Raw genomic sequence first — 26,825 nt, 5'->3', positions numbered from 1 at the left:
GCTCAGAACTTCTTTATGTCTATCACACTTCCTAATGAAATCTTTATGATAACTTATTTTTATATGTATTTGCCAGTCCGCGCAATTCAGCCAGTAAACATGAATCCGGGAAAAAAGACTCGTATATACTGGAAGTCATACAATGCCTTGCTGCTGAACTTACATTCGAATGAGCGGGTCGGAAACTAAGGATTTCCACATTTTCTGATCGCGCTTGAGGCTTGCGCTGAAATGCCGCTTCGCGCATTGCTTCAGAAATGACTACTGCACGTGATCTTTTAGATCGGTAATTTCATTTTGTGGCTCAAATATACAGGTATGTGATGCACGATGACTTTATTACTGTTACTAAGTGTTAGAATGTCCTCATCCTTTAGCTTAATAACGTCTTAATCGCATCTGAACAAGACTGCAGTCTCCTCATTAAACACCGCCACTACAATAACTTCGAACTCCAGGTCGGAGGTTCAAGGCGCAAAACATACGTAATCATCACCGCTATAATACTAGTATACCCACATGGAAGCAAAACATAGGATTAGACTTCTAAGTCCACATTTTCTTGCCTTCACGTGGGTTACACTTACGCATAACATAGTCCCACTGTGTCTGATTTTGATTACTGGACCAGCCTTAGAATATAGTCTAATACCAGATTTGCATCCCCACGCTTGATCCGGTTCTTTCAATGAAAATATTCGGCAACAACTGGGCGGATTTTCTTTTCCTTCGTACAAACTTTCCAACTTTGATACCTAATACTGTTGGAGCAAAGGTCACTGAAAACGCTATCGCCCGGATATACTAGCCAAAAATTGTCAAGACAGTATTAAATTCCAATATGTAATGAACCACGTGAGAATTATTCCGGAATGAAACACAGAACGCCCGAATTAAATGATATAATTAGGTGGCTTTATTTCCAGCGAATGTGACAGAGATTAGTCTTGGGACACACTTCTTATCCTGTTATAAGTAAGGACATTGCCGCCGCACTTACCAGTAAGAAATTTTAAAGGGCGAATTACGAACATACTGCAAAATAAGTGCCACTGTTACTTTGTCGACAAGCTTTCTTACGTAGTAACTTTACCTTTTTACTCGGCGTCTTGTCTACGTTTTTCGGCTGACTTTTGTAACACCTTTATGACCCGTGTTGCTTATGGCCGTTACTCCACTGTGACTTATGATTTTCTACCACCAAAGAAATTTTTATTTGTTTGAATTAGGTTGTGGAATCTTGGATTTGGAATTCCACAATGGTTTGTTTGTAGTACATTCAAGAATATTTGTACATACAGTTTATGTTTTATTAAGTACATCTTGAAGTCGTCTCCACAGTCTTCATCTTATTTATTTTCCATAAAATTAACAACTTTTTTTGTAGAGAATCTTTTAAGGTGACCAGTGATCTACATTTTATAAATATATATATATATAGCCATAACACCAACATAATACTTTAATTACTTTATCAAGGCTTCCGCAAGCTAAAGATCCACATTAACGGATCAAAAAGGATTTGCACGGTGTACAGCATATGCAGCGCACCCGAAACAGCATATCCAATGGGCATATACAGAAACACCATGCAAAAATAGATGACGTCTAATGGCAGCCAACAGACAATGACACCAACCGTTGTCATTGTCAAAACCAGAAACGGTTTTACTTTCCGAACGCCAACTGTTTCTCTGCGTGGCCTATCCATTTGCTGCTGTTTAGCTCGTTCCACAAATGATGAATGACCTACACTTTCCTCCTGAATTCCCGGCATAGCAGTGTACAGTTTGGTTGTCTGTGTGCGATCCTGTCGCTCCGTGGAGTTAGTGTTATGGGTGACCTGGTTGGTGCGCTTACTCCAGCGCTTTATAAAAATATAAATGTACACTCCAATAATTAGAAACAACGGAACGAAACGATTTAAGCAGCTGTCCACCCGCGTCCAGACGAACATCATGGGTGTCATCGCGCCTTCACATTTTATGACACCGGACGCATCGGGCTTATACCGAAAGGGCATGTAGAGGATAAATGCCGGTAGACATATAAGGTGCACATAGCCAGCCATCGCCACGCAGATATAAGTGGCGACCTTTTTTGTGTGGTGGTTTTTATACCCGATCGGATACGTCATCGCCCATAGCCGGTTGACCGCGATGAGGACATGCGCCATCACCGGCACAATACTGACCACACGTTGGGCGTAACTGTAGACCCCGCAGGCTGCCGGCCCGAAGTATGCCACGTTGACCGAGTAAATGTCGCTGAGAAACTGGATGGGTTGGGCGCCGACCAAGTAAATTGTGTTGGCAATATACAGGAATAGTAAGTAAATCGTGAAATGTGTGATGAAAGACCGTTTAACGAAGTGGAATATCAATACACCGGCGTTCATGATAAAAGATGCTAGGGCGATGGCGATGCGGATATTGGTGATGACTGACCAATTGGCACGGGCAGCGGGCTGCGCTGGCCTGGACCAATTGGAAGCTGTCGTGTTATGGAGATCCATCGCTTCACAAAATTACTTCCGAACAAAAACTACTACGAGTCTGTAACACTGGTCCTCATCTAGGTTTTATGTAATTTTACTGGTCACACGGATGTCTTTCTTCCAAGTAGACATCATATCAATTATCAAACAAGGATGAAGTGTAGATGATGACTTATATCTAGGTCTAATGGTAAGCGACGCAATAAGCAGGATATTAATTAACGGCGAAACACAGTGATAGGTTCACGAAGGATTGGCTTTCCGCAAGTACACTAATTCCAGAGCGACTTCGAAGTAGACTGATATGTTGACAGGATTTAATTAACAAACTCTCCTTCGAACGGATGTTTCGCATACTGGATAATCGGCGCGGTAGTGTAAGATATTGTCCCGTATATACCATGCATAAGAATGCTATGATCACGAGATATGACATACTGTGATATCAGTAACATGTGACCTTTACCAATTAGCAGTAATCTCGGATAAAGACGGATATCCAGTCCGTTTAGTAATTTGGTGTGGAAAAATTACCTGCGTTTCCCTCGCCAAACATGAAATTTTAAATCCCCTGGAATGATGGATCGTGCCCCACCTCATAACCTGCGGTATCGATATTCGGCATTTCAGCTTACCTATCTGTAGTGCACAACTGTGCGTATAAGCTATATATATCAAATATATTCCAAACTTTCGCTTTCTAATGATCGCACAGTAGCACAGTCGAAAGAACAACTGACGTTTAATTTTTCAATATCACACTTTCCGGTCCAAGATCACGCTCAACTGATTTTTACAGATGTCAGCTTGCATTGCTTCACTGCTGACCGGGTTACTCCCAGATTCCGGAAACCTGCCACTGGCTGTTAGGTTTGGTGAATGAAAAGTAATTGGCAGCACAGAAGTCAGTTGTTCAATTCTGACGACACCTAGCCATATTACTCGGACGAAAAACCGTGGCCGGGTGACATTTAAGAAACGTGACAGTAGTTGAAAGTTAAATCGGAAGCAGTAAATGAAGGACTATGATCAAGCGTGATAAGAAGAGGTACGCAAAAATATTCTATAGTCTATAGATATATACGCACGTGGTCCCATAACATACGTAGGCGGAATAGTACTCTAGGTAATACGGTGAACCCTACCGGGTAAGGGATTCCTGAGGTAATACAATAATTATTTTCACTCACAAAGTAATGTTACAACAATCAGCGGCATGTGCATAAATACTACAGTACGAGATAATTTTACTCAGCACACTTAGCAAAAGGCAACGCCTTGGGCTGGCATCTTCTAAATGAAGAATAGACGGAACTGTCCCCAAAACACTCTGAGCATTACCGTGTTAAATCTTGAGGCTTAAACGTTGTGGTTATACGCTATACTTAAGTATAGACTCATTGCCGTTGCACTAGGAGTGCGAGAAGAATGAAGGAACATTCCGTGCGAGAGGAATGTTCATTCATTCCTCTCGCACTCCTAGAGCAACGGCAATGATAGACTATATTACGCAGTAGTGTACTACAGCCTTCGTTTATCCATATGCATAAAATATAATTAATAGCAGTATTTCAAGAGCAAAATACCGTATTAACTAAATTCTTGCAAAAGGCATTGTAAAAACGTTTATTTAAAGTAAAAGCATCCTTAGATAACTGCACGGAGCGAACGATATTAAACATCTATATTTAACAAATACACACCTAGAAAAGCATCAAATTCAATAATCAGTGCCGCGTCATGCTTCTAAAATTAACGGCGATACTATAAATACGCTGCGATACATACGGCGCTAATGAAATCATCTGCTATGTCACAACATACAATATTACATCCATTAGAAAAATTTGTATAAAGAAATAGCTACTCTAGACTAAGAAAACGAATTGGAGAAGCCAACCATCACTCTGAACAGCATCCCGTGTTAAATGTTAATGTACAGAAGCAAAGCGCTTTCCGGTATATGCCCGCGAGACGTCCCATACGGCTGCCACTCCAGCTCAGCGAACGAAGAACAGCGAGTAGTAGTGCTTCCGGTTCAGGTGGACCCTCAACAGCATTCCTTGCAGCATTCTAAACAGCAACAACACAAAGCAGCACAACATGCTCCGGCGCAGATCTTGGCGCAGATGCCCTCTTCTTTCGGCGGTGGTTGCTGGTACCTGCAAAACACATCGATAGTACATCAACCCGTTTATTGAGTACACACGTAGATAATACGGTATAATACGAGTATTTACGGTATTTACGACTTTATTAAAAATGTTTGCTGATTAATTAACAAATTTTAATGTTACACTGATAATACTATCAGGGTCTATGGTTTACGTGTAGCTCTACGACTATGCGATTTCTTGTAGAAATTCAGTCAATATCGTTTTCTTGCATAATCCAGTTTACAAGTCTATTACGTAAATTATTCTACCCTGTGTACCCAGTTTTAAAAAAACAGTTTGCCAAAACGCTTACATCCTTTTTCCGAGAGAGAATTTCACCTATACACAAGAAATACGAGGGTAGTTTTACTTTTAACATGCTAGGGACTTACACGACTTGTCCTGGAACGGTTTGCACATATTGCACTCCAGGTCCGGGTTGCTGGTCATAGTACACGGGCGGAGGCTGGTTGCTCACGTACTGGACCGTGGTACCGCCGGGATACGCTCCTCCGGATGGATAACCAGGCTGCGCATAATACACTTGCTGCTGTGGCTGCTGGGGATACGGATAGGACATGGTTTGGAAAGATTACAAGAAATCGTATAAAATAATAAATGAACTACTCGACCAAATCGCTCACAATTGTCAGTTGTAAACAGTCAATGACCAAGTGATCTGTCACCATGAATCAGGGAATAAGATTTTCAGGAAATTAATGTGATGTTGACGGTGGAATTTACACCATAGAGGGGAATATGGATACTTCAGCACGGATGCGGATTCAGAGACCCTGTGTATGTGCATACAGCGTACTTATGAAATCATCGACTTCCCTAGAAAATATGATCGGCATGCTTTATGCAGTATGCACGATTGTGAGGCCGTAAGCCAGCGCGATCGATATCGGCATGTTCAAAACTGGTCAGAGTGTACGCAGTAGCTACATTTTAATGATGAATCAGCTGGATATACCGGTTTGATTTAGAACTACGCCATATACAGATATGCAGGTAACAGAATTCCGGTGTGTTTTAAATAAAAACCGCCAGACACTTTTTGCGCCATGAAATGCAATGGTGCGATGGCGACTAGTATCGCTTTCTCTAGAGAAATAATGAATAATTTACGGAAATGACGGGCTGAGTGTAGCAGTATTAAGCGCTGGCACCACTTAGGGAATATTGTTACACTTTGTTTTTATGAAAACTACTGGTAACTAATCGTAACAAACATAAGTTTACGTGTAAGACATTCCCAGTTGTCTAACTTGCACTTATCAAGCATACGGAACCGTTTAATTTTCGCTTGGCTGGACAACAGACAGTGTAACTAAATGCAGAGTGTTTCGCGATGTTGCTAGTAGCTACAATACAAAGTACAAACTAACCTAAGTTGCATGTATTGTATAGAGTATTGTACAATACACACTATGTACTAGTACTTGGGCGTTCCGAACCGAAGCCGGCAAAGCATAGCCACCCTCTGGTCGAATATAAAATGGAAATTATCATCACACTTAAATCAAAACCGACAGAAAACCGGGAACGACCATGCTGCTTTTATGCAATTTCGTGTTCAGGATACCACCCCCCGCATTCTGGTACTAATGAAGACACCGGGAGACTTCTACCAGCTTATGGTCGAAGAAAATATTAATATGAGTCTTGTCCATTTTTATTACACGAGTACCGTATGAAATATTGCGCGATGCAATGTATGCACCGAAACGTATTCGCACAGCCCGATGCAATGCGAAAGGCATTGCGCATGGCTCTGCGCATTGTCTGCTACCGATTCAATTTAAAAAAATTTTTCCAGTGACCTTACTTTTTCTTCAAAATTGATTTAAAAATCTTTGAGAATTTTCGCTAAATACGCTTTAAAAGTAGTGTACCTTGCAAAACACACCCAACTGCAAAACTCTGTACGCGCATATAACTGCCGAATGTATACATAATGCTTTATGTAATTGTTCCGGTTTTGTTCTTTTTCCGGTAAAAGGACATTGAATCTCTTATATTCATTTTTGGGGCATGCAAGAAGCCTTTAGCGTCAGTGGTGTTTCTGCGTCACACAACATTTTCCCTTCGCAGTTTTTTTGTTGCATAGTAATCGTAAACATTTTTTCGGCCTCCTAGTCTATACCTTTTCTTTCATTTATAAACCGAGACAGATGACAATGCTAAATGTACATTTGTATTAATGTATAAGCTAACCAAGTGGATATATATAATCACAATGCCAAGACACAGAAATTTGCATCACTTAATTGAATTAAAACCAATAACAACAATTTGTAGGTTTTATAGCTCATTTCTTGTATGTATTAACATAATTTTTTAGGCAAGCACGGCTTTTTTGCTCAAAATGACATTTGCTTATCACATGTAAACATCAGCTTGTTTTTTTTGCTGATCCTCATATGATCCCATGTATATGTATTATTTTAAAAATTATCATTATTTCAAATTGTTAACGTATTTATACGCGAGATTTTCTCAGTAACGCTAGCCCTAATAAGTTGCTTTTCAGCAACATACCGATACTAAGCTAGATCACTGAGATACCACTGTGCATTTGCATGATTAGTTTTTAGTTAGCATTGTATGAAATAAGTAATTTACTTTTACATCTTGCAGTTAATATGTAGATAAACTGTATTCTGAGTTAAGGTTCTGAATCGCGTAAGCACGTCACACTACAGCGTATAATATTATTACAAGCATAATAATATGTACATCAGAATTTTTGTATTCCACCGGCAGATTCATGCTGTGGATGAAAAACAGAAACAGCGGTATATCGATATCCATCACGGTGCAGCCGTAACTCGATACACATGGTTAAAGTAGCTGACAGAGTGTATATAGTATAAAATCTGGCGGTACTTGTTCTCGCGAATCTTATTGGATCTTTTTGTACATTACACTGTACATAATGCACATGCTGGTCTTTTGACGGCACTACTTGTACCGTTTTTCCGAGCCACATCTCCATCGATCTTTCAAAGCGGTCTTTGCACTAATAACCTCAGCGAAAATAGAAGTCGATGCAATTGCATACGCGCACGAAAAATCCAAAAAAACCACCGCTGTACCACTATAGCTGCGCTAACTTGTCACTTGTAATCTTCTGTCGTCTGGCTTCTGTATCTTTGGGTGATTTTCGTTCGCCACTGCAAATTAGGAATCCTTATTTTATTGATGGGAGAAATACCACATAAAACCGCAATCTGGCTATATTGGCTGCTGTGCCGTATGGAGTTACGCTGACCGGAAATGGCTTTTGTACGCCCTCTCAATCAAATGCAGGCAAGCTTATGTTATGCAGACCATAGTGCGGATAGTAAACTGCGACTGTATTGTATTCAACTGTTAGCTTTTGTAATTCAAAGCGAGATCTGATTATTTCAAGTGTCGAACGATACCAGTGCAAAGCAACAATTTTACTATGGATTGTTCTATAATCCATGGTTGCTTTGCAATTTGCACCACCATTTTTCACTATATTTATATCATTCTTATTATCGATATATCGCTGCTGAAGTTAATAATGCCATCAATGGGTGCCTAGTAGTCATTAATTTATTTTCGTAAAATTTCTTTGATTGTTTAAATCAGTAGGCAGCAGTGCAGAAATGATCATTTTAATGTGAAAATATATTACGGTGAATATTTTTTGTTGCATTTTACATGGCCATATGCACGTACTTTGCTATGTTACTTGAATTAATGTCATTACCTGCTTTAACTGCAAACGTCACTAATTAGTAACATTCAAGGATCAGAAAATGTACATTTATTATATATTTGTTCAGTATTAAAATTATTATATATGTATACAGATTACTCTAATCGAATTATTCAGAATTATTCGAATCAAATTACAACGGTCCAAAAAAATGCTGCATCACTTTCTGCGTATCAACCGCTTTGTTGTTGAAATAGCATTTAATTGTATTTTGCAAATAAAGACTTTAAAGGAATATACCAGCTTATGCTCAATACTTTGCTCAAGTAATTTGTTGCAGTCGTAAAAACAAGAAAACAATTAATCATCCGGCAATAGGCGGCATATGTCACGAATCGATTCATACAGACGCGCAATATTTCAGTTCAGTGCTGTGCTATACACCTGATTCACACCTTGACGTGCCTTGATATAGACTGGATACCGGCGTTCGATGTATGAATCAAGTCGATTACTAAACACCCACGTAATTGCCATCATAGAAAAGCCAATAATTCCGTAAATGTTTCCCCAACACCAACTCGAAACGATTGTCAAACACTCGCAACGCCCGGTACTTTAATTTTCCATTTTTATAGGATCGTTTCGGACGAGAGAAAAATCCAGGTTAATGACACTTCACCGTCGGCATCCAGCTGGATCTGTGCGACATGTTTAACGACTTTTTCATGATAACGCATTCGGTGCAGTGCGCTAATAAATTTTGGCGCTTCGCGTAAATGATGCGGAAAATTATCGGATGGCAATGCTGTACAATAATTTATTAAAGCTATTCCCTGCACTATGTTGGGGCCTAGTTATGCTGTTTGGAACGACACGGGCGCTGGCGCCTACCGTCGATCCCCGGATACAACTTTTGAACCTGGCCAACAATGCCGGTATAAAAACCAACCGATTAGTTCCTTTTGATTATTCCTGGATTCTTACCGGACCTGTTGGTAAGCCAAGAAAGCGAAATAATTTACCCATAAAATGAATTGTAGAAACCGTAGAATTTTGTTGTGCGTATTGCTTTGTCTTGTGATTTTTATATCTCGTACTTTGTATTTCAACTTTTTTTAATTTTTAGACAAATTCTTTCACGATATTTTCGTCATAAAAATGTAATCTGCTTGAATAATTAAATTTCAATTACGAATAATAAAAACGTGTGTTGATAAACAAAAGTACTACAAGTATAATAATTAATATTAGAAAATTTAACTCCAAATATGAAATATGCACTTACAGTTAGACAAACAAGCAAGTTTTTTTGCGTATGATTCGCTAAACAAAAGCTTTAAAAATCTTTTGCAGTTCAACCTAGAAAACTGTTTAACTGTAATTAATAATTGACGGCTTTCGATACAGAATTTGATTAATGTGACTGTTTTGTGCTAATTACGACGTAATAAAAACGACCAAAAACTCAAATTTCATAACTTCAACTGGACGTAAAATTCCTTTGATTTCACACACAATTTGTTTGTAGGTTTAGGTTTTGTAATTTTTTTAATTTTTAGATCCCAGAATTCGAGTACACGGCCTACTGGAGACGACGGATGTCCAGTGTCGCAGTCTGCCCGACTCCTGGCAAGTCAATCGCACCGGCCTACGCACAGCCTGTCAGTGTGAGAAAATTCTCTATAATCGCGACGGCGCCGCTTTAAATCGCTTCTCCGATACACGTTTGCGAGAGTTGGGCAAAGTGACCGGCGGCGTAGCGTTCTCATCCAACGCCACCTGGTTAAACACCGGTATCAAGTACGTGGAAGCCGGCATTTGTTATCCGGGCCCTTGCTGTCCACTGATCACTTCCGGTGATAAAGCAGCGGCTATTACTTTGAACGCTCTGGACAACGTCTACGCCAGCTTGCCTTTGAGTGCATCCAGTGTTTTGTTTGCAAATTTTTTGCCAGTGATGACTATTTATGTCTTCCACTACTGTTTACAAGGATAACTGCACTATTATTTAGTACGCTGTACAGTCCACAACTGTCTCTCAGATAATTTAAGTCAGCTAAATAAAGCGTAACTTGCCAAAAGCCCGCCCAAATTTTATCAATTCCGAGAACCGCATTTCACGAAATCATTAGGCACATATGTTGTTCGAATTTAATATTAGCACATTATGTGTACATATATCATTTAAACGTCAAAAGATTGTGAAATGTATATTCTAAGGTAATTGCCGTACGTTACGTTTTCTTATTGATCGATCACGTTGTATCGTTTCGTTACCCATCATCACCGGTAAAAGACCATTTCTTTTACTGTACAATTTTTAAACGAAACAACAGAAGAGAAAAAACAATCAATAAAAATATCTTCAAAAGTGCACAATATCATAAAGTCTGTGACAATACTAAAAACAAGAATGACATGCCGTGAAATCAGCAATAACAATAAAAATTACAGCGACATTGTCGAACGCTTCGGTAGTACGAGAGGAACACTTTGATCATTTAAAAGTTTGTGTGTTGAACAACAGCGCGTCTCAATGTGAGATATCCGCATTCAGAAGAAATCGTCAGCCCACAACCTCGTCCATCCCCGGACCCCACCGGTGTGCGGTCAATGTTATGAAAAACCGCTTGCTGAATTTAGCGTCATCTCCTCAACGAAAAGGCATCCATCATGATGGTTATTGTAGCAGTCAGAAGAGTAAATAAAATAAAAGCTGCAAAAATCAAGAACCATTTAAATCGGCGCATCCAGACGAGCTATTTTGAAAAGTACACAAGTAATACGTGAGCAAAAAAAATCCCCCGGAGAACGAGTTACAAGTTCCAGGATCAACAAACACGTATTAATACTCATAAAACTTCAATTACTAATTTACCAGAAAAATTCAGAGCGTGAAAGATTGAATAAAAAAATACAGCTCAACTTCATTCGAAGCCGGCCAAATATTATGTAATCACATGCCAACTTACCAGAATTATTGTTCGCTCCATTGCCATACCAGTACGCTTCCTCTTCCGTCCGCTCCCGAATTCTCCGCGCCTGCATTGACAAACAGACACGCATGGTCAACAACGAAAGCCCACCCAGGCAGTCAACAGTCATCACTGTCAGTGCCTCACCGTTTCCTCTTCCAACTCGGCGGTGCACATGTAATAATTGCGTGCAAAGAGATTCAATGCCACGAGATGCTCCAGACGGCATGTGGCCGTATCGCCGGAAGGTACGCATTTCAGCATGTCTGGATTCAGCTGTTTCCTATTCAACGGCAATCACATACGGCTTAACCTACTATAATGTAGCTTTTACTGCTTTATTTATCGTCGCTTTATCGTCAGGAGTTTACTAGCGGTACGAGCACAGAATCTATAGTTAAGACACTATCTCAATTTTAAATTATACATCTTCGACAAAAAGAGATAAAATTCACCGTTTAATACTAAACACATAACGCACTGTAACCGTAAAACAATAATGATGCCATTTAGCTAAAAAAACTGGAGTTCATAGAGATAACAATTTATAATGCAGAATTACAACGAAACAGAAGTAGTTTCTGTCGTACCTGCAGATTTCACCGTTGCTAAACATGGATTTAGCTTCACTGAGAGACACGAGCTGATCAGGTGTAACAGAGAAATCCAAACACGCCAGCACTTCCGGATGAGCGATATTATCCGAGCGTGGTATGCAGGCTCTGGCAGCAGTCACCAGATCTAACAATAGAGCAAACATAGCGTTAACCGCAGTCCACGGTTTAACAGAACAAAAATTTTAAGGAAAAGGAATAATTAAACAAGACAGCCGCACACTTTTCACATAAACTTTTGAATGATACACAATCAATTTAGAATAAATGGTACAAGTTCTATAAAAAGAAACCAAAGCATCAAGACCGTTTAACAGCGGGTTAAAAATATCCAGAGCACAAAGTACGGCAAATGTTGGACAACATTTCTTATTTGTAGCCCATTTTCACTGATCTGCTTACCTGGTAAATTATCTGGAACTTTACTGACATTCGAATACAAATTGATCACATTCCGAGCAGCTGTCAAAATCGGCTCTTCCACAGTATTGGCTGCGGGTGGTTGTGTTACATCAGCACCCTGGAAAACATTCCGCATTTACAGGACACATTACATAACATATGTCAACTGTACGTAGTTACGCAAAAACAGAAATCCTTTACCGGGGAAAATGAAAAGACCTAAAAAATCAGTCTACAACGTAATATGCTCACCTCCGTATTTTGAATATTGCACTTCTTCAGATCATACGCCGCAGGAATGGTGAAGATATCTCCGCTGGAGTTGTATGATGCATAGGCACGAGGCAGTTCATTGAAAAATTCATAGACAAATCTGAAAAGAAAAATGTGTAATAAAAGCTGTAAAAAATAAAAGGCTACAACAATTCTATTGTAGCTTCCTACTTGGCTTTATCTGCTGTTGTATTGCCGGAAACGGTATCATTGGATAGGAAGAGAAGGGCCATGTTAGGCACTTCCGAATAAGGCAATTCCCGATTCCAACGCGCCAACGTGCATAGATCAATGTCCTTTGCCTGGGCCGGTGTTGTCACACGCAGCATGCCCGTCTGCAAAATAAATCACAATTTAAATTGGATTCATACGATAATTAGTTGTCGTAGTTTGTCAGCTGCAGTTCCAGCACGCAGTCCTAGTCACAAGATGCACAGGCAAATGCTGCTTGCTTTATGCCGGTGCCGGGTCGGCACTCGGGATAGCAAAATCACTGCACGGTTAATATTATTTTAAAAATCAAAATGTTATTTCAATGTGAGCAAGCGCTTTCAACACGTACACAATACCAATGTCACGCTACAAAGTCAAAAGCAAAGCACCAAAGAAAAACAATTTAGCGACACAAATAAAAGAGATAATTCAGCATAATTCTTATATCTGTATTTACGCAGAAAATGATAAGACAACGACAATAATTAGAATAATGTTCACTATACAGTAGACCACAGAAAATCACGTACTAGAGGATCATACACCTTGCGTCTATTCCACCTTTCCATGTAATCCCCACCATACCCATTGACAACCTAAGGAAAAACTTTACAGACAGCCCAGCACCCAATTATTATCCTACAGGAAAAAACCCATGTGCATGCCTGAAGCACCTGAAAGCGACAACGAAAAAAAAAGCTTCTAGCAATTTATCAATTTATCCAGAAAAATACGGCAAGCAGGGAGCCGAAAAACAAAATATGGACGTGCTAGTCCAAAATACACAAAGCAATTACCACAACGACACTCGGCAGCAATCGATTAATATTTCTACTTAGTTCGGCTGTAATCGTTAATGCAACCGTTACGTTAACCTTCTAATTCCCAAGGGCAAACGAGATCAAACAAATTTTACACTGACTAATAAGACACAGGAAAATTATCAGTTGATCATCGGTAATGAACTGATGATCTGCTGACTGTTTCAGGTGAAAACTATTGATTATTTTTGAAACATTTACAAATAATACTCCGACAATCATGCCAATCGCTGCCGCTCAAACCATGCTAAAAATACTGCTTACCGGTGGCATCGTGGTGGTGAAGTAATCATGATAGCGTTCGCGATAGGGGACATAGCCGTAATACGGACTTCCGCCGTAATATCCACCATAGTACGGGTAACCATATCCACCGTAGCCCCATGGCCGCGACATCATCCGACCCAAGTAGTATCCGCCAATCATGGACATGGCCATATTGGTGCCACTATATCCCTTCCGGTAGGGCGTGTAGCTCGTGTAGACGGGTGTATAGACCACGCGCGTAGCGTACGACTGTGATGCCACCGGAACACGGGCCTGTGCACGGGGATAACTGGGCCGCGCCACACCCGCGGAGGACGACGAGGAAGACACACGGGACATGGTTTTACTGGGAGCACGGTACGTGGTGCCGCTCGCCCACGCCGGACGTGATGAGCCATATTTTCCTGGAATACATTACAATATGCGTTAGTTAACTGAGCACAAATTTTAATAAAATGGCTGCTACTACTGCCATTAATTAAGTCATGTCATCGTACTAATTCGCTAACAGGTAAGTATTGCACTTTTTTGATTACATACTTCAACATATAGGTATATATTGATTATAGGTTTTGATAGGTTTTGATTATATATTTAAAGCATTAATCTTAAATTAATAATTATGAATAATAAAGTAATAAACACAACAGCGCAACATAATTAATGTTTATCGTGTTGAATTTTTGCGTTGTTGTATGTTGTATTTCGTCCCTCTTTTACGCAAACGCGATGGGAAAGCACAAAGAAAATGTCGTTCCGACGTTTTTACACGTGTCAATACGACAAACAATAAGTGTCTACTTCAATAAGCAATTCTTTACACTGTACGTCTTTTTTTCAGTTAACCCTGCGTTTACAAACACTTTGCAAGCCAGTATGTGGAAAAGAGAGTCCCTTTTTGCAATCGGTTTTCCGACAAAACAAGTCCGAGAATGAACAGCGATACCGACACATAATACCGGTATACAGTGACAAATCCGGAGAATATTCGCAGGGTTTCATAACAGCGAATGACGCCAGCAGATTGCGAGTAAAATGCCGACAGGTTGGATTAACAGCATGCCTACGGTAGCGGGTGTAACCTGATCGGCGTAACAACCACCACATAATCCAACAAGTGCTAACACTACGGAGCCCCTCGATCACCTTCTCCGGTTACCTGCCACTTTGTGTTCTGTTCGTGTTCCACTGGCTTATAAATATCCAGCACCGTGTTTGATTAATCCCGCCAACTGGGACCCCGTCCCACTAACAGTATTCCCACTTGACCTTAATTGCTTTCAAACACATGCTGCGCAATAAATAATTAACAAAACATTCCGAAAAAATTTTTAAAAGAACATAATTATTCCATTCTGTTATTTCAACAAATTCACCAACCTAAAATACCGACAACTTTTACAGGTTAAGATAAATTTCACTGCTAAATGAATATTAATTATTAAGTACTGCACCAATTGGCAATAAAATCTTGCTCAAAATGAGTTGTGAGTGCGCTCTGCACTGCGAGAAAAATCATTAAAATATTATTGGTTCGAAATCCTTCCTTCAAATATTCTTCAAAAATATCTAAGCGTAAGAAAAAAACTCCAGGTGAATTAAATTTATTTTCTAAAAATAAATTTCTAAAATAATGCCGCCGATGTTTGTCGTCGTTATGCAACGAAAAACAGCTAAGACTATTAGCAACGACATACATCATAAATAGTAATTTAAAAACATTAAATTTTGTATGCATATTATACGTTTGATCGACTTCGTAGTAGGATCAAGCAAAGCCTACCTGAAGGAGCACTGCTTCCCCACCGCGATGAGCCCGATGACGACGAGGAGGAGGACGATCCCCAGCGACTCGAACCGGAACCGCTGGAACTGCTAGATCCCCACCGCGAACCACCGCTGCTGCTACTGGAGCTGGATCCCCACCCGCCCGAGCCTCGCGATCCGCCCCCGCGGCTGCCCCCTCCACGGCCCCCCACCGCCACCCCGACCGCCCCTGCCGTCGCACGGCCATATCGCCAAACAGCTCAGAATTAGACCTACAACAGGGCGATTAACAGTCACATCATTCTCATTGCATCATGTGCGTCTACAAGTCCACATTCTAAACCCAGAACACGGCCAGGAACAACATATAATTTCTGCCAATATTGATATGCTTTAACGTATGCTGTTTGAAAAAAATCCTAACATTTAATGTGGACGAAGGCGAAGCATTACGGAAGTTACGCAAACGGTATACATATACTAATTTAAACCGTGCCCCACCGGGCGGTTACGTGCAACATTTTTTTAGCGACAAAAAATTATTGGCGAGTACAAAAATATCGTCAACCATTGCGCGCTTTTCAGATTTTTATTTATCGCTAAACATTCTGTGCAGCAGTTTTCTACCTTCGCACTTACAAATGAGAAAGAATGAGGATACGCTCGGTGTACTCCATTTCCACTGACTCGATGGGGGTCGCCGTCGATATAATAACATCATGTTAACAGTTAACCAGTTAAGTTAACTGAGTTAACTTCGAGAACCTGTCAAACAATTCCAGCAAAAATTAAACATCTGGCTTCGGCTGCGTTCTGCAATAGTTGCATGCGACGGAAACAAAATCACTCTGATGCAACATGCAAGTAAATTCTTTATAACGTGCAACATTCAGACTGCATCATCGTGATTGCCTAAAGCTTTTTTGCATAGCTGCTCATTATAATACGAGTAGAAGTACAGAAAGTACGAATAGAACTGTGGTGGCTTGCTTGTCAGCTGCTGATCGGAGCTATCGAAAGACTTCGATACGAAAGGTTTGCACAAAACTACAACTGCACTGTACCTGGACTTGTACAATACAAGTATGTACTACACTACTACTGTACTAGCCAAAGTACAAAGTCAAAAAGGCAGCCGCAGTCGGCGAAAAACGAACATTATTATTAAGTATTATTATGTCGAAAATTATGCCCAACGGAAATTCTGAATGCAACTTAATATAATGCTAAATGCTAATAACAAGACAAAAAACTTGGCACAAAACCAGTTTACCACATCTTTTTATTGGTAAGTAGCAAGTATTAATTTTCTTAGCGTTTTATATTTAACCAGTAAGCAAAAGCGCAGAATGGTGTAATAATTTATTTATATAAATATCAGTAGAAAAGATTAGATATTATCGTGCTTGTACACCATTTCTGCAATCTTTCAAGTGCACACCGCAGTGCATGGATGTGCATTTAAATTATAACAATAATATAGATTGTCATTATTGTTGTACAATAAATCATGCTTCAAGTATTTATTTAAGTATACCCTGTCCAGCGCAGGATATTAATTTTAATAACTGCTCGCACAAAGGTTGATCGGCACAAAATTTTCTTAAAGTTCTCTACTGTGTATACTGTACATCATATTCATATTGTGTAGTTTATATATATATATATATTTATATATATATATATATATATGTTTATATATTTATATAAGTCGTGGGTATTTTAATGTGTTCCAACCTTAAAGCAATCCCAAACGGAAGCGGAAGTCCTTCAGCTGGATAAGCAGGAGGAGATTTGCAGATCGGAATGGATGAACGGACAAAACAGAATGTCAGGATTTAAAACTTTGCAACCGCGATTAAGAAAACAATTACAATACGGTTCACAGTCACTGAAACAATTTTCACACTAAAAAGAACAGAAAGCACCTAATAAAGCCGCACGAATAAAAAAGACCTTTGCGGAAAACTTCTGCATCAAAATTAATATAAACGAACGTCGAACTAGACGGTTTCGACGCAGATATAATCGAACTAGAGAAAGAAACGGACAAGATTTCTCACGATAAGTTGCAGGAAAGACATTGACGTCATTTTAGAACTAGCGCGTATGGTAAATTAGCGGTAGCGGTTCAGTGAAAGGCGGCGAAGCTGTGACAGACAGTGTCATATCATAACTCATTGCGGCTAAAAAACGCTACTTGACTCATACCGATGCAAGTGCTATGCACCAGTGGAAACTGGAACGAATGTAATGCAAAAAGCTTACAGCATCTCGTACCGACGACCGTAATTACTCGTATATTAAGTACGTATGTGACGCAAATCCAACACAGCGGTACAAGTTCAGCTCATAACCCTTTATTCGATAAATTTTGTAGTCATCGTTAACATGCGTAAGCCATTATCCCGTTCGCCGGAAATACCGACAAACAGAAGTCATGCGACTGAACTGAACTCTACAGCCAAAGTCCCTGAAACACATAGACTACACGGAATCACAGATGGGCCATACTGTATATCATTCTCCGAGTTACACTTTTATCTCATCGCTTTATGACGCAGAATCTTTCCTTCGAAAATTTGTGTTCATCGGTTGCATTCTGAAACCAGTGAATATACACGCTTAAGCTTTACATATATGCAGTTCGCACTCAGGATTACAGAATGGGGTTTCCGATCGATCGATTTCCCGGCACAATTTCACACACACGCTAGCCGTGCATGTTTGTATACTTGCCGTATGCAACTATGCATGCCGTAGCGTGCGTGATCCTCTTCGGGTTGTTCATCCCTGAAATGCAATGCGCGCTCGATCTTTCTATGGCACTGATCTCAAGGTGCAGGCAGGAGCCGGGAATTTGCGAGTTGAAGCGAGTCTGCAAACTTTGTTCAGTAAAAACAGCACGGAATGCTCCTTCAGAGTCCAGACACATACTTACTATTCGATTTTTTATTGTTTTTGTGATATTTATAATAATTATGCAGTAGACGGTCTAATATCTATACCGCAAACACTGGAATATTCTACTGCAGTATCAAAGCTTAATTATATACAGTAATCAGACGTATTCGTACAATAATGTATAACTTTACCGTATGCAGTAAATTCTTCCTTGCGCCCACTTAACGAAATTCAAATAGCATTATATCGTATATCCTTCTGTACACAATATGTACAGTAGGTACAGAAAACTGGTGCACTTTATATAGATATTGTATATAAAACAGCCGGGTATGTACAAGAGGACAATTAATATGAGTATCAAGAAAGTTTATTTATAGTCCAGCATGTGCCTGCCCAATCGAATGCTATACATAAAAATTATGAAAAGCGTTTCTATAATAATTATGTGCTCTAATATTAAGCGCGCAAGTAAGTATTGTACTGTATTTTAATAAAAACAACCTTTGCCTTACACGGAGTGGATAGAATCTGCCGGTGCGATCGAAAACACAGGGCACCGCTAATATGTATAGATACTTCAGTACTAGAGTAGTATTTGTTGTGCCCTAACTGCGTTTATTTGCTTCAGATTGTACATGAATTACTTGAGAATTGTTTTCCCGTAAAATGAAACATCCTGTTTTGATGGCACTGCTGCTGCTACTTTTTTTGCTTTTTCTAGTCTTCCATCATTCTATTTACTGCAAAATTATTCAGGGTAAAATTACCAAAATACAAGAAATTAATTCGATATTCTGGACCGGTACTCTCTTTTCCAGAAGTGCGAAACTACATAAAGTGCAAACATAAGTTGCTCTTTGGAACTCTACGCAACGGTTCAATGCCAAAATGACCTTTTTCTTTACCAGAAAGAGTCACCTATACTTCAGAAAGAGAAGTACCAACACGATGAAATTCTGGTTGTCTTATAACTGGAAGAAAACGAATGACCTTTCGCGTAACATCACTATGCAAGTTAGTTTACCTTTTCGCGAAAATGATGGGTAGCCACTACAATTGTGTTTTGGTTTGGTTAAATGGATGGAATATGGCTGTTTATTATCCGCAGCGTGACATTGGAGATGCCTGGAAGCACGAAGACGGTAATTATGGTGATTACGGTTCGAACTTATGCTTTCCCGAACTAAAGTTATTGTTTGTTTGTTTATTCAGCTTGGTACTGGATACAGAGAAATGCTTGATGTCCGTACCTGTATTACGAACATCTGCAAATTTTTTATGCAGTGCATTCATATGAATTCATTTAAAGATTCGAAATGGCGTAAGACATATTGGATATTAGTGGGGCGTATTCATAAAAATTTAATAATGTTAAATGTGAGATGCTTTCGTGGACATATGAGTAATAATAATTATTCATCACGAGAAAATACAAGTGTCACGTACATTTTAATAATTATTATGTATGTTCCTTATGTTCCAATCAACAGGAAATCGAAGAGATGTGCACCTCTAAATATGCACCAGCCATAATTCAGGGTAGTCGACGTGGGTATTTATAGTTTTTATAGTTGCCCAGCTTCGAATTCCTAATTTCGTTCCTCAATTTGCACTAATAAAACGCACACCCTCTTCCTTTACAAAGGCAACAGATCCCTAACATTCCTAAAATGTCAGAATGACTTCATTTCTGATTCACATATCCTTGTGATCCTTTACGTCAGCGGTAGTCTGGGAACTCTCGCGATGTACTCGTACCCGGGATTGTTTACACATCGATTTTCCAAGACTTCGACTCGCCTGAGTCTGACTGCAAAGGAATGATGTTGTTTATACTTTTATATGCATCCAGCACCATATTCACGCGAGCGGTCTCCCAAACTGCAGTTGTGCAGCTTTCCGCGTCATATTTTTTCCAGTAAACACTGAATCAGATATCAGCAACGGTTCATTGTGGACGGTAGCATAAGACCTAAACAACTGCTAAGCACTGTTGAGGTCCACTTTTTTGGAGTCTGATTAATATGTTTTTACGATCTCGTATGGCCGTATAGCTGCTCGTAGTAAACGGCAACAGGCTGTCTTTGTTTTTGTATTACTTATAATCTTTACTTGCCTGTAATAGCTTTGTTCATTCCCCTCTCGAAATATCAGTTTTTGGCTTTAAAACTGTTTTTCATATCTCAATAAGTAAACATCATATCGTGACGTGGTTTCTATAACTAGCATTTTTACTTACTTGCCTTAACTTTGCTGCCCATCATTTTGTTTGTTACCCTTTTTGTAGACTGTTTTGCTTTCTTTCGAACTTTTGGTTTTGGGCCCTTTCTTGTAATTACTGGTGATTTCCTATTACGTACGGTACAATGGATCGCAAATCTACCGGACACCACGACCAGCACGATAATCCGCCTTCTTACAAAGAAGCAGTTTATTACACTCAAAATCTCGACATCAGCATCCCCATCCAACCTGGAGGAGGTGCATCGACTTCCTCCGCATTACCCCGCCATTCGACATCCCAAGTCCATGTACGCATCGAACCACAGCCCACCGCCAGCACCACTGAACGGAGCGGTAGCGGGCCAGGCATGTGCTGTGTACGCTTTGGTATCGTCCTCGCCATCATCGTGGGTATTGGATTGTGCATGTGGGAAGCGGCGTATCAGCGCAGTGTGTTGAGTTTGGGGTCACATGCCAGCTGGCAGGAAAAGAAACAGTTTGGTCTGCGGGCGACATTCGGTGGAATTCTTTTGGGATTTGGATTGCTCGTCTACTTGGCGGATGCGTTTACCAATGAAGTATGGAAACTTGTCATCTTACCGTCAAATCAGTTGGAAGAGCACCTGCAAACGATTCGGCGCGGTAACTGAATTTTTGTGTACCGTATGACTTACACAACAGAATGAGCGACGAATGTACTGGCTTTGGTACGAGTACGCGACGAATGTACACTGAACGCATATCCATTCATATGCGGAGCGCTATCGACTTGTGGGTACTTGTATACATTTTTACGAAGTCCACTGTAGAACGTACCTAAATCGGTGCCTTGTACCAAACTTGCCGTGGTCACTCGCGTACAAACGCCAGCGCTTATTGCGTTCCCCAACCGGCTACAATCGCAAAACCGATTTAAAATTTTTCGTGTCCAATGTAAATCCGTTGGACATATTACAGTAACTATCAATATTAGACAATCGTTTTAACGTGCAATTTTCTCCTCAGTGCGACCAAGAGTTACATGGTATATGAAGTGTTTCCACTACGACAACGGCACGACGGTGATAACCAATCCCGATGGATCCATGCGAACCGAACGACGCAACGATCAAATCACCACCTGGTCCGGCACGGAGGAGTTTCGTTTTCACACGTTTACGGATGCCTCGCCCGAACTGGGCAACATGGGTGGTGTGGTGAATATTCTCTTTGACAAGAAGTTTATGTTAGCGGATGCCGACACGCGAAGGTCCTTCGAAGCGCAGAAAGAGGCGTTTATCAGCGCTAACCGAACGCGGGATCAGGAATTCAGTGTGGACGAGATATTCGAGGTCGATGGTTTCATCAGCAATATGACGACTGCGCCGGGCTGTTGCATTACCAATCCGTGCATTTATCTGATCACCGTCTTTACGTTTCTGCTGTATCCGTGGATGTGCATTGTTGCCCTCAGCGAAGAGAATGTCAACTATACCCATGTGTATAAGCTGTCTGTATAATGTAATAATTCTCGCTGAAAAATAACTTTAAAAGTGTCATATATTTTTCTAAAGTACAACTTGCCATGCATTACGCACTAATTTGAAATGATCAAATTAAAGCGCCATGTCTATTAACAGCGCCTTTCTGCTACAAGTTTTTATTGTTTACTATACGTTATTGGGCATCAAGCGCTCTCAAGTTCGGTTTATAACACAGTGCAAATTTTTAACAACAAAGTGGCAGCTCAGAATTGTAAGGATTTGGAAAACGGAAACTGCGAAAAGCTTACTAGATTTAGCATCTTGGCTGTGCTAATTTACAGTCGGCCTGTGTTTTCAAGTTGGCAGTTTTAAAACACGTCCCGATCAGTATTCATTATGAATTACAGCCATGTTAAACAGATCGTTAAATAAGTTATTAGGGCACTCAGTATGGTAGTCAAACATTTGAATGCCTGGAATGTGGACTGACAGGTGGCGACAGGGAATACCGTTGACCCATAGAAGAACTTAGCCTGCGTATTATGGACATTGGAGTCGCAGTGTACGTGATCTCTCTTATAGCAGCATCTGTAGTCGAGAGAGATCTTGACCTGTCATTCGGTTTTGTCGGTGAAGGACTTGAAGTCAGACCGTAAAGATCGTCGGCAGTGGAAGGGGGCGAATCCGGGGAAGCCCGATCGCTTTCGGGAATAACCTCAACCATTTCTCGCGAATCTCGGTCATCCATTTCTTTCAGAGTATTGCGGCACAGATGTTCTATTACGCTGGCACCAATCACGTCGCCGAGAATGTTGACTACGGTTCGAAAGCGATCCCTGCAAACGGAAAAAAAGTTATTGAAATATTTTGACTAATGTTTTCGGTATAGATCGTCCTCACAACAACCAGTCGACCGCCAGAATAATTCCAATGAACTCGGCGGGAAGCCCAACGGCGTCCAACACCATGACCTTTATCGCAATGTAGTTGTTATATTAGAGACATATTTCAACAGCGTAATGCTAATATTTGTTCAGAATATACCAACGTGACAAGTCCGGCTTCAGGTATTCCCGCTGCACCGACTGCCGCTGCGGTAGCCGTAACACTAAATTCAACAATATTTGATTAAACCTAATTTCTGTGTTGCGGCCGAAAATGTTTTGCATGCTTAGCCATTATGACGAAAAGTCAGTGTTTACCTTACGGCGACAATTTTGCCGAAATCCATTGGAACATTTTCTGTCTGTGCTATAAAAAGGGCCGCAACGGCTTCATAGAGAGCTGTTCCATCCAGGTTGATAGCAGTGGCTGCATACGAAGATTAAAGGTATTCATGTTGCATAAAAGAGGAAGAAAATATAGCTCCTTAATTTCTCACCAATAGGTAGCGTAAATCGGCATATCCTAAAAATAAATTATAACCATTTAAACTAAAGCTTGTTAGGGAATCTGTACGTACCAATTTGAGCAGATAACCAACTGCATAAAGAGAAAGTAGTTTTGTTTTGCTTATTTGTCCTTCCAAGTACTTACCTATAAAATTAAGTTTTGAACGAATACCCGAAGCGCACCTGGGATCGACTTTGTTATTCTCTTCGCAGCAGTTGATTGTAATGGGTAAGGTTGCCGCGCTAGACGCCGTGCCGAAACCGGTAGCATAAGCCCTCGCTCCACCATGAATTATTCGGTATGGATTTTTGCGAGTGAAGACAAAGCAAATAAGCGGCAGGACCAGAAAGGCGTGAATACCCAGTCCAGACTACAAACGCACCACAGGGTACGATCCGATTGGCAGAACATGATACAATAATAAACTTGCGATTGAAATAATCAAAAGACTGGAGGTAAGGTCATCTTTCATGCAACGCACCAAAACGGTCACCATGTACATTCCCAGCTGCAAACATTACAAAATGAGCTTAAAAAATCAATGTTATTGCAATTAAATTAAGCGGATTACCTGTGCGAACATACTAGCAAAGTCTTTCACTTTTAGAAGCTGTCCAGCAACCAGAAAGCACACGCCAATCGGAGCCAACCTAAAAAATACAGGCACTGGCATAAATACTGAAGCAAATCGTTGCTCACTTCCAGCCGAAAAGCAGTGAAAACGTTGTTTAGGTCATCGCATTCTCGCTGGTTTCAAAACAAGGCTACGCTTCCTTAAAAAAGTAATCAATTTATTTTGATGTTCAATGAGTCAATCAACGTAATACATAGTTCCAGGATTGCTCATACGGCGCGCATACCACATGATCCAGTCGACGATCTGCATGACAACTTGATTCAAAGACCTGAAAAAATCTCCTAAGGGCTTTCCATGTTCCTTGAGACGGCTTATTGCCACTCCTGAAATTTACTCATTGTGATCACTGAAACACCTGACCCAGCAAAAAAGTCGTAGCTCACGTCACTGTCAGTATCACTCATCTCACCGTATTAATTTTAGTCTGATACGCTATTTTCTGCATTTGTGTTATCCTATAGAGTATCGGTTGCGGCAACTTCTGAATAACTGGTAAGTATCACGTACCACAAACGAGACTGAACACAACTATGCCAAGAATATTGGTTCCATCCACAACCTTCCTGGTCATAATCCAGTCGCTGTAGTCTGCCAAGGAATGCAACGAGACTGATTAAAATGGGTTTACGATCTGCGGATATTGAAGGCAGGCATTTCGCAGTTGTTCTACATCATATCATATCGTGGAAAGCATTGTCAATACAGTACTGTTTTATATTCTTTTCAGTCATAAGAACCCAAATTTCCTAGCAATTACCGTGAATAACAAAGTGGCCTTGGGGTGTGAGGAGGTGAGTGGTGTTGCTATTGTTGGCCATGATGATAAAAGTGGTAGTCATCGGCGTTGTCGTTGTGGTTGTGCTCAGTGTCGTGTTGCCGGTGGAATTGGTGACAACGGCTACTACTTTGTTGGGTGGTGGCATTAGCTGTGTTTGGTACTACAGCACACTTTCACAGTTTAGGCAATACCGCAATAATCACTATCATTGCATGACAGAATACTGTATCACATACTTGCGCTACGCAAGCCTGCACGATATTTGGCGGGAACATATTCCTGATCAAATCCATTATAGTATCGGCCGTCATAGCCACTCGTCCCGTGCCGCCAGACGGCTTTTCACCCGCCAAATCCGGGGTCCCGTAGTACCCGGGTCGTATGGCCGAGACCATGCCGATCCCGACGCAGACCGCGATAAAAACCGTTGTCAAGTAAAAGACCACCGAACGAAAACCAATCTGACCGCTAGCCGCGCTCTCCATATTGGACAGGCCGCTGATTATGGCGGAGGCCATCAAGGGGATAATGATGCATTTCAGCATGCTGAGGAAGAGCTCGCCCAGGAACGCCACATACGCGACTTTCCGTGCGCTCTGATGGATGCCCGCGGCACGCAGCCCAAACGCCAAAGCTAACAATAGAACGACTTTTCAATTAGCTTAACACTTTCGAAGCAATTTTAATAACACGACCCATTCTTTTCCAGTAATGACTGTCATTTACGATCTTTATCAAAATAACGCCTTATGGCAAAGACTAACGGCTTAGTTCGTGCGTCTTATGATAATGTTTTCTTATCATCCCGTTTGTCTGCATCAAGACAATTCCAAGAATTACAGTTTTACTATCGTATAACAGCTCAGTCCAATTATATTTCGCATCAGGTGGTACATACGGTAACACAATTTTACTCGCTCAAACTAGATCATATTACATAAAACTGCAAATACGTACTTATTTGTATACACCGCGTACTTAAGTATCTGTATATTTGAAACACTATCTAAATATGCAGCACTAATATTCCTATGTCATTTATAAAATTTGGTTATTTTACCATTTTGGAACTAATTCTATTGTGTTTTAAGGTTTAAGCAGCACATTTTAAAAGTACGAGTAAAAGCTAGAATTTTATCTATTGTCCAGTAAAAAAACTTGACTATATTTTTTGCCTCAACTTAATTGTTAATTTAAATCCTGGGAAGCTAAACAAATGCTACAACGGCACAAACACATGTACGCGTACTTACCGACTCCAATGCATATTCCTGCAATTAGAAGGATGAGCCGGAGATTTTCCAGTAGTACAGCCAAGCACCTGCGCTTAGGAGAGAGTTTTGCACTAGATTTGCTGTTTACGCTAGCAGGCATAGTTTTTCCTTTCGAACAAAATTTTATTGAGTAATACTCAAGTTTCAACCACAAAATTTCCGATCGACTGAGCACCACTGCTTGAAGCGAACGTGATCATTTCATAACTGAGAGAAAATGTGGAAAACTTGCTGAGTGAATCATGTGGAAAAAAACTATGTATTATTATACGGTACCTGTGTACGCCGGCACAGCCACAGGTGCTTGTAGTACGAGTACAATATTGACGTTGTTTATTCGCGCTCCATGCTGTGTTGATCACGCAGTGCCATTTTTTTCTTGCTGCGAATGCAGTAGCTGTAATCCTTGAAGTGTAATATTTTTTTTATTTGAATAAGTACGACGCTTTCGTAGCAGCGCTTGCGTATT

The 26,825-nt window shown here is 40.4% G+C and overlaps 5 protein-coding genes across 9 annotated transcripts; 2 read left to right on the top strand and 3 right to left on the bottom strand.

The window, feature by feature from the left end:
* Positions 1–1,474: 1,474 nt before the first annotated feature.
* On the bottom strand, positions 1,475–2,515 carry LOC129594762 (uncharacterized). The gene has a single exon (XM_055491552.1). The coding sequence runs from the start codon at positions 2,513–2,515 to the stop codon at positions 1,475–1,477; it is 1,041 nt and encodes a 346-aa protein (XP_055347527.1).
* Positions 2,516–8,923: 6,408 nt separating this feature from the next.
* Positions 8,924–10,422, top strand: LOC129594786 (uncharacterized). Its single transcript, XM_055491583.1, has 2 exons — positions 8,924–9,345; positions 9,910–10,422. The coding sequence occupies exons 1-2, from the start codon at positions 9,147–9,149 to the stop codon at positions 10,344–10,346; spliced, it is 636 nt and encodes a 211-aa protein (XP_055347558.1). The 5' UTR covers positions 8,924–9,146; the 3' UTR covers positions 10,347–10,422.
* Positions 10,423–10,596: 174 nt separating this feature from the next.
* LOC129594798 (uncharacterized) lies at positions 10,597–18,202 on the bottom strand. 3 transcript variants are annotated; one of them, XM_055491608.1, is made up of 12 exons: positions 17,420–18,202; positions 16,322–16,447; positions 15,699–15,954; positions 13,913–14,319; positions 13,358–13,423; positions 12,786–12,949; positions 12,594–12,714; positions 12,342–12,459; positions 11,916–12,066; positions 11,473–11,608; positions 11,323–11,392; positions 10,597–11,066 (listed from the first exon to the last, which is right to left on the bottom strand). In XM_055491608.1, the coding sequence occupies exons 4-12, from the start codon at positions 14,252–14,254 to the stop codon at positions 10,996–10,998; spliced, it is 1,239 nt and encodes a 412-aa protein (XP_055347583.1). In that variant the 5' UTR covers positions 14,255–14,319; positions 15,699–15,954; positions 16,322–16,447; positions 17,420–18,202; the 3' UTR covers positions 10,597–10,995. The 3 variants fall into 3 exon arrangements, with proteins under 3 accessions (XP_055347583.1, XP_055347584.1, XP_055347585.1); XM_055491609.1 differs by lacking the exon at positions 17,420–18,202 and having other exon boundaries at positions 16,322–16,661; XM_055491610.1 differs by lacking the exon at positions 13,358–13,423 and having other exon boundaries at positions 10,601–11,066; positions 17,420–18,194.
* On the top strand, positions 18,102–22,869 carry LOC129594799 (uncharacterized). 2 transcript variants are annotated; one of them, XM_055491611.1, is made up of 3 exons: positions 18,102–18,558; positions 19,502–21,454; positions 21,818–22,869. In XM_055491611.1, exons 2-3 carry the CDS (start codon positions 20,956–20,958, stop codon positions 22,309–22,311), a joined length of 993 nt encoding a protein of 330 aa, XP_055347586.1. In that variant the 5' UTR covers positions 18,102–18,558; positions 19,502–20,955; the 3' UTR covers positions 22,312–22,869. The 2 variants fall into 2 exon arrangements, with proteins under 2 accessions (XP_055347586.1, XP_055347587.1); XM_055491612.1 differs by lacking the exon at positions 18,102–18,558 and having other exon boundaries at positions 19,529–19,603; positions 19,698–21,454.
* Positions 22,443–26,572, bottom strand: LOC129594794 (excitatory amino acid transporter-like). Of its 2 annotated transcripts, none has more exons than XM_055491595.1 (13): positions 26,336–26,572; positions 25,319–25,716; positions 25,062–25,242; positions 24,812–24,892; positions 24,528–24,627; positions 24,239–24,317; positions 24,149–24,175; positions 23,850–24,037; positions 23,657–23,682; positions 23,478–23,586; positions 23,320–23,383; positions 23,176–23,246; positions 22,443–23,111 (listed from the first exon to the last, which is right to left on the bottom strand). In XM_055491595.1, the coding sequence occupies exons 1-13, from the start codon at positions 26,454–26,456 to the stop codon at positions 22,733–22,735; spliced, it is 1,824 nt and encodes a 607-aa protein (XP_055347570.1). In that variant the 5' UTR covers positions 26,457–26,572; the 3' UTR covers positions 22,443–22,732. The 2 variants fall into 2 exon arrangements, with proteins under 2 accessions (XP_055347570.1, XP_055347571.1); XM_055491596.1 differs by having other exon boundaries at positions 22,951–23,111; positions 23,324–23,383.
* Positions 26,573–26,825: the final 253 nt, after the last annotated feature.

The sequence above is a fragment of the Paramacrobiotus metropolitanus genome, unplaced genomic scaffold (assembly GCF_019649055.1).
Source record: "Paramacrobiotus metropolitanus isolate TYO unplaced genomic scaffold, Prichtersi_v1.0 Parri_scaffold0000071, whole genome shotgun sequence".
In the NCBI taxonomy this organism is placed as follows: Eukaryota; Metazoa; Tardigrada; class Eutardigrada; order Parachela; family Macrobiotidae; genus Paramacrobiotus; species Paramacrobiotus metropolitanus.
This window is presented reverse-complemented; position numbering and strand designations above follow the sequence as displayed.

Bases quoted from the DNA above. Each gene is read 5' to 3' on its own strand.
- LOC129594786 (XM_055491583.1), top strand. From the start codon at position 9,147: ATGGCAATGCTGTACAATAATTTATTAAAGCTATTCCCTGCACTATGT. The intron at 9,346-9,909 runs GTAAGCCAAGAA...TTTAATTTTTAG, and splicing joins GATTCTTACCGGACCTGTTG to ATCCCAGAATTCGAGTACAC.
- LOC129594799 (XM_055491611.1), top strand. From the start codon at position 20,956: ATGGATCGCAAATCTACCGGACACCACGACCAGCACGATAATCCGCCT. The intron at 21,455-21,817 runs GTAACTGAATTT...TTTTCTCCTCAG, and splicing joins CCTGCAAACGATTCGGCGCG to TGCGACCAAGAGTTACATGG.
- LOC129594794 (XM_055491595.1), bottom strand. From the start codon at position 26,456: ATGCCTGCTAGCGTAAACAGCAAATCTAGTGCAAAACTCTCTCCTAAG. The intron at 23,247-23,319 runs GTATATTCTGAA...ATTGCGATAAAG, and splicing joins AAGCCGGACTTGTCACGTTG to GTCATGGTGTTGGACGCCGT. The intron at 23,112-23,175 runs GTGAGGACGATC...TTCCGTTTGCAG, and splicing joins CTGGCGGTCGACTGGTTGTT to GGATCGCTTTCGAACCGTAG.
- LOC129594762 (XM_055491552.1), bottom strand. From the start codon at position 2,515: ATGGATCTCCATAACACGACAGCTTCCAATTGGTCCAGGCCAGCGCAG.
- LOC129594798 (XM_055491608.1), bottom strand. From the start codon at position 14,254: ATGTCCCGTGTGTCTTCCTCGTCGTCCTCCGCGGGTGTGGCGCGGCCC. The intron at 12,067-12,341 runs GTAAGCAGATCA...CTCTATTGTTAG, and splicing joins AGTTCCAGATAATTTACCAG to ATCTGGTGACTGCTGCCAGA. The intron at 11,067-11,322 runs GTAAGTTGGCAT...TGATTTTTGCAG, and splicing joins TGGAGCGAACAATAATTCTG to CTTTTATTTTATTTACTCTT.